The sequence below is a fragment of the Halichoeres trimaculatus genome, unplaced genomic scaffold (genome assembly GCF_033239565.1).
Source record: "Halichoeres trimaculatus isolate MK-OKI-2021-1 unplaced genomic scaffold, fHalTri1.1 fHalTri1_scaffold_2, whole genome shotgun sequence".
Lineage (NCBI taxonomy): Eukaryota > Metazoa > Chordata > Actinopteri > Labriformes > Labridae > Halichoeres > Halichoeres trimaculatus.
The window spans coordinates 17,491,691-17,497,860 of record NW_027437180.1 but is presented as its reverse complement, the minus strand read 5'-3'; the positions used below and the strand labels follow the sequence as shown (position 1 = coordinate 17,497,860).

The following is a 6,170-nucleotide window of genomic DNA, read 5'->3' as shown; positions in this document are numbered from 1 at the left end:
AGAGTTAATACTGAGTATTACTGCAGGTGAATTCTGACAACCAGGATGGGACATTTGTAATTCGCAGTCCTTTGATCATCCAGAGGCCTGCCAGTCGAGACTGAAGAGAAATCTTGACCCAAGAGGACTAAAGAAATGAAATCAGTGTCCATATCTCAAGGTTGAAAGTTCATAGTGTCACAAACCTGGCTCAAAAGAGGGAGACCACACATAGTCTGTAATGATGTATTTTAATTACATAAATAACAGACAAGGAGATGAGGATTATTATATTTTAAATCAGTGTGTGTGGGCAGTGTGTGTAGAACTGTAGATAAATCCTGTAACAGAGAATATAACCTCAGATGAAGGCAGTCTGCAGGTAAGGGAAGAGTTTTTAAAACCTGAGCCCGGCCTGCCCAGGCGTGCTGCGTCAGGAACCAACTCTCGATCAGATTAAACTCCTCCCACAGATACCTGCAACGAGGAAGCAAAACCAGCAGCAGGAGTGGAAGGCTGGATACATACAGCAGGCCTTGGCCGTTGATGGACACTACGTGACCAGCTCCTGTACGCAGCCAGAATAGAGTCCAGGGTAAACGGTGAGAGGGAGGGGTCAAAGGTTGACAGTGATCGCTCATAGAGACAGAGGTAGACTGAGTGGCAGAGATTACACGCTGGGAGAAGGTGAGGCTGCTTTCTGTTCATCATGAATTTCTCACCTGGGATTCTGATCCTGTCGTCTCTCTTGTGTTCAGGTAAAAATTTCAACTTTCTTTTAAATAGTCGTGCCAGCTTTGGTAGACACTGCTTTGATAATTAGCAGAATTTATGATTGTTTTTAACATCATCTAACAAATAGATTTTTTTTTCTCACAGATTCAGAGTGTGCATACTCTATTTTTAAACTGATTATTCTGGATGGTCCACAGGCCTCAATGACGCCTGGTGTCAATGACGCCTATTTTCGTCAAACCTACTTTCTCTCAATAATCCAGTGTAACGCTAACACCTACACTGTTGGTGCATAATTCAGAATAAAAGAGGTATTTTAACATAAGAGAAGCAGAAAATATGAAGACGTTTTGTAATGAGAGCAAAACAAATGCATATACATGACAGGACCTTTTTGTAACATCAGTAATGAAACCCTTAATGTGTATATTTTTTAAAATAAAGAGATATCCTACTCTAACACACTTTGACCACTCAGAGAGATTCATTTAAGTTTTACTGCTTTTTGAAACTTTGCTTTTTCATTAAAGCCCTTGTGTTCAGTCTGCGTATTTACTCAGCTTATTTGCTTTGAGGTCAGTGTTCGTTCACTCAGTATTTTACCCAGACCTGTCTAAAGGTTCACTGAGCGCCAATCTATGTGTGTCTGTGCAGTGTCTGGACAGGCTCCTGTCGTCTCAGTGGAGCCCCGGACAGCTACGGTGCGCCAAGGGGAGTCGGTCAGCTTCAGGTGCCAAGTAGGGAGTGGAGCACAGCCCATCCAAGTGGAGTGGAGGAGAGCCAATAACCAAGCTTTACAAGGTCAGGGTGGAGAGATATGGAGCCAGGCCTAAACAACATGAACCTTCATATAGTGTCACTGAGTTCTTCTTTTTATCTTCCCAGACAACGTAAAAGTCGGTCCTGGAGGTGCAGTGTTGACAGTTGCCAACTCTCGTCCTGGAAACCAGGGACAGTACCGCTGTGTGGCGAGCAACTCTGCAGGCCGAGGCACTGCCAATGCTGTGCTCAATGTCAAATGTAAGCCTGCTCTGATGTCCCCTCTAACAGAAGACTTTTTATTTCTCCAACTTTTTGATTAAAATCCAGCAAGTAGTTTTCTCTGTCTGCTCAATTAACAGCTGCTGGGCAGGAAAGGATATTGTTGTGGTTCACACTGTTGGTTATGATATAACTAGCTAGCTGCTGGCTGCAGCAGACATCATCAGCAAACTGTGTGACGGACATCCTGGACCTGAACTCTTAGATCTGTCCAGAGTTGATGTGAACCAGTCTGTAGTGTGTTAGTACAGAGCTCACAACAAGCCTTTGCTGCACCCACACAGTCAATAAAACATTGTGGGTTAGATTATTTTGTTTGTCTGTGTGTGTCATCCTTTCACACAGATGCTCCTAAGGTGCGGCTTACACCAGCAGGGCCCCTGCGTGTCAGGATGGGAGACCCTGTGTCAGTGGGATGTCGTGCTGCAGGCAAACCACGCCCCAAAATGACCTGGAAACGCCAAGGCTCCACCCTGCAGTATGTCACTCAGGAAATCAACGATGTCAACACAATACAGGTACCAATTAAAATTTTGTTTTATGTTTTTATCTCTGATTTTGAAACACTGATAAAATGTAACACTGCTGTGACTATGCTCAGTGGGCTGCAGTGCACCCAGAGGACTCTGGGGTGTACATCTGCCAGGCTGAAAACTCTGAGGGGGTGACCGAGGTCAAAATTGATGTGATTGTTGAGGGGGGGCTTGGAGCCCCTGTGGCCTCAGTGAGCCAGACAGAAATAACTGCAGTGGATGGACAAACAGTCACAATGTCGTGTACGGCCAGTGGTAAGATGTTCATATGGGTATGAAAGTCTTTGACTTCTGCTTGTATCATGTTTATCCCACTACATCTACTTCTCCCTCTCTTTACTTCCAGGTTCTCCTGCACCCCTCATCACTTGGTCCAAGCTACGAGCCCCGCTGCCATGGAAACACACAATGGCTGATGGAGTTTTGACACTGACCAGTGTGGGGCGTCAAGATTCAGGACAATACATCTGCAACGCAACCAATGTGCACGGCTACAGTGAGGCATACGTACAGATGGAAGTGGAGAGTGAGTGCTCAGTGGTGATAATAAACACAGATCCATCCACACTCTGTGTCACAGCTCATTACAGGAGTTTGCCTCCTCTCTGCAGGTCCTCCGTACGCCACCTGCCTGCCTGATCAGGTGAGGCTCCAGCCTGGAGATGCTCTTCTGGTTCAGTGCCTGGCCCACGGCTCTCATCCCATCAGCTTTCAGTGGAGCCGAGTGGGCCGACAGAGTCTGCCTGCGGGAGCTGAGTCCACCAGGGATGGAAAGCTGCTCATTGCTCACGTTAAACAGGGTGACAGCGGCACCTACAGTTGTGTTGCCACCAACCATGTCGGAACCAGTGAGGCTGTGGTTAAAGTGGTCGTTAAAGGTGAGCCCCTGTTTGGATTAAGCTGATAGATGATTGAAAATGGTCTGCTGATCTTTTAACCTTTTCCCTTGTTTTTGCTATGATTTTTTGCAGCTTGATCATTGTCATGGTGTCTGATCAACAAGCCATTGTCGCATCTTTCATAGCTTCAGCATGCCTGGATATAGCCAACGAGAAAGAGAAAGGATTAATCCGGAGAAAAAAAGGGTGAATTGATTTTTTTTTTGATTCATATGTCCTGACCTATCAATGGCAAAAATACAGACAATGTTTAACTCAATGTCATAACTATGTGAGAGGGTTAATTTTGTACTTTTATAGAAAAGTGGTTGTGTCTAACATCTGCCTTCAGGAAGCTTCCCTGTTCTTTATTGTTTGGACATCCTGCAGTATTTGTGGGACTTTTCTTCTGTGTGAACTTTTCTTCATTGTTTCATGCTAATTCCAAGCTATTGAGCTTTCAGTTGTGACAATTTTTAAAATAACAAAAGGGCCAAATAAAAAACTGAAAAACTTGTTCCGCTAGATATTCGGGTCTGTCTGACATATGATAACTGTTTGACGTCACTTTAGGTGGAGAAATTAAAGGTCTAAACTTTTTCTTGAAGACTAGTTATGTTATTGTTCTGTGGTTCTTAGTCATAAAAGTTGACAAGAAGTTTAAATTATAGATTCTGTGTGTGCCTGAGTTTGGAGATTCTCATCATTTGCTGATGACTTCAGTCTATCACTGTTGTGTTATGTCTCATCAGAATATGTGAAGCTCACACTTTGTTCAGCCTGGCCTTTAGTTGTCCTGTCCTCTGTCGTCCTCGCCCTCATTGTTTTTACCTGTGCCCCTTAACCTTATGTATAAATGGTCTGAGTCTGCCTTTCTCTGGTGTCTGTCTTGTCTTTTTTTAGCCTGTTTTTCTGGGGTCTCACTTTAATCCATATGTTCCAGGTAAGTTTCAGCTAGGTTCCCCCGCGACTTTTTAAAAAATCTTTAGACTGAACTTTTCCAGCACTTGCTGTGGTTTTTGTTTGTACCCTGTTAATCTGTTTTTCTTGCTGTCACTTGCTTCCAAACCAGCTTATGCTGACTCAAGTTATGTCATCATGAGGAGCTTTTCAGAGCCATATATAAGCTTCTCAGAACTATTGCTAGCACACTACTGCCACCAACACACCCTGAACTGTGTTGGCAAACTTTGCATTTAGTTTTTCAACCATAGACTGTATGTTGATGTTTATAACCATTAGGCTGCCATTTAAAGGTCCCATATTATGCAAAAATCACTTTATGAAGTCTTTCAGTGAAATTTGTGGGTTTGGCTTTCCTCCCAGCCCACAAAATGCGATATTTAATGACAAAACCTGTACTAAGTAGTGCTTGGGAATGTAAAATCCTGACCTAAAATGAGCTGTTTGGAATTTCCAGGATTTCCCGACATCAGCGATTCCTTTTTTTTTGACCAATCAGGAGCAAGTCTGACCTGATTAGTCCACTGGAACAGATACCCCCGAATCCCCTCCGCGCCAGCTTTCCTCACCGGGAGGAGAATGCCAAAGTTGAAAAGCCATCACTGCTCTGTTTTTGGCTGTAAACAGCCACATAGTTCCATGCACAAGCTTCACATCACGGAGGAAGATGAGACTGAGTGGCTAGAGTTCATTTATCAAGGAAATGTGCCAGCTACACTCAGTAAAACTGTGCATGTGTGTGCTAGTCACTTCACAGCCGACTGTTTTTCCAACTTTGGACAGTACAACAGAGGTCTAGAGAATAGACTGGTCCTGAATCCAGGCGCATTACAAACCATCCACCAACAAACCTCAGACCCTGGAAATGTAAGTATTTTAAATGCTGTGTGCTGTGGAGCAGATGCCAGAGCTTTTCCTCAGTGTCTCCCCCTGTCTCTGTGTTAGCTTCACGATGCCAATTGCAAACTCAGTCTGTAGTGTTGTTTGGGGCACAGAAGGTGGCAGACTACAGTTTAGTGTAGTCACAGCCTGGTGCCCTGAGACATGTCACAAACAAATTAACCCCTGTTTTAGCTTGTGCTCTATCACTCTCCTGATCAGCTGTCCTCTGCTTCTCTGTCCTTTTTCTTTTTTTTCCAGTCCAGCTTCAGTGTCTGCCATTTCTTTAAAATGAATCCAAGAAATGCTTTTCTTCAAGAAAAATTAAGGATCTTGCTCCGTACTGCTCGACTTAGCTGCTGTCGTGTTGTCACAAGGAAACTAAGAAATAGCTTGAAAAAATAACCTTTATTGGCGTTGATAATCTCATATAAAAGTTTGGATAACGCCCAGGTATTTATCTAGAAGTGAGACTTTTTCAGGATAACTTAATAACTCCTTAAAGGAACTTTAAAATAATTACTGGTGGTAGTTTTCAGTGAAGACATTAACCCCTGAAGATCCGAGCTTTTGTCTGGTGTGCAATTTTCAATTTACCTTGCTCTTTGGGATACGAAAAAACCAATGAGTATAATAACCAAACTTGGTCTTTGTACTGGAAGTTTGATTATTTGTGTTATGAGTTTTCTACTAGCTGTTTGTTAGTAGTGTTATCGTACTGAAATACATTTTATTATTATTATTATTATTATTATTATTATTATTATTATTATTATTATTATTATTATTATTATTATTATCATTATTATTGAAATGAGTGTAATGTTGTAATTTCACCAAAAGATGATGTGGGCAGTGTCCCTGAATGTGGCTAATAGGTCAAAGTTTTAAAAAATGAAGTATCATGGGTCTGAGAGGCAGAAATGTAAAGTCCACATATGTGGACGCTGAGTCTTAAGAGGTTAAACCAGAATAGATCAGTTATTTCTCAAACCACATGGTGGCAATATATAGCTTTAAGGCTCCTCTCTGTCTAGCATACACACACACACACACACACACACACACACACACACACACACACACACACACACACACACACACACACACACACACACACACACACACACACACACACACACACTTCTTGAGGGACAGCTGT

General features: G+C 42.8%; 1 protein-coding gene across 1 annotated transcript; it reads left to right on the top strand.

Moving 5' to 3' along the window:
* The first annotated feature begins 579 nt into the window (after positions 1-579).
* Positions 580-3,716, top strand: sid4 (secreted immunoglobulin domain 4). Its single transcript, XM_074663101.1, has 8 exons — positions 580-737; positions 1,369-1,515; positions 1,600-1,734; positions 2,101-2,273; positions 2,357-2,543; positions 2,635-2,814; positions 2,900-3,166; positions 3,260-3,716. The coding sequence occupies exons 1-8, from the start codon at positions 689-691 to the stop codon at positions 3,262-3,264; spliced, it is 1,143 nt and encodes a 380-aa protein (XP_074519202.1). The 5' UTR covers positions 580-688; the 3' UTR covers positions 3,265-3,716.
* Positions 3,717-6,170: the final 2,454 nt, after the last annotated feature.

What these genes read in the sequence shown, in the direction of transcription:
- sid4 (XM_074663101.1), top strand. Translation starts at nt 689, where the DNA reads ATGAATTTCTCACCTGGGATTCTGATCCTGTCGTCTCTCTTGTGTTCA. An exon ending in GTCGTCTCTCTTGTGTTCAG is followed by an intron (nt 738 to 1,368) that starts GTAAAAATTTCA and finishes GTGTCTGTGCAG; the next exon opens with TGTCTGGACAGGCTCCTGTC. An exon ending in TGCTGTGCTCAATGTCAAAT is followed by an intron (nt 1,735 to 2,100) that starts GTAAGCCTGCTC and finishes CCTTTCACACAG; the next exon opens with ATGCTCCTAAGGTGCGGCTT.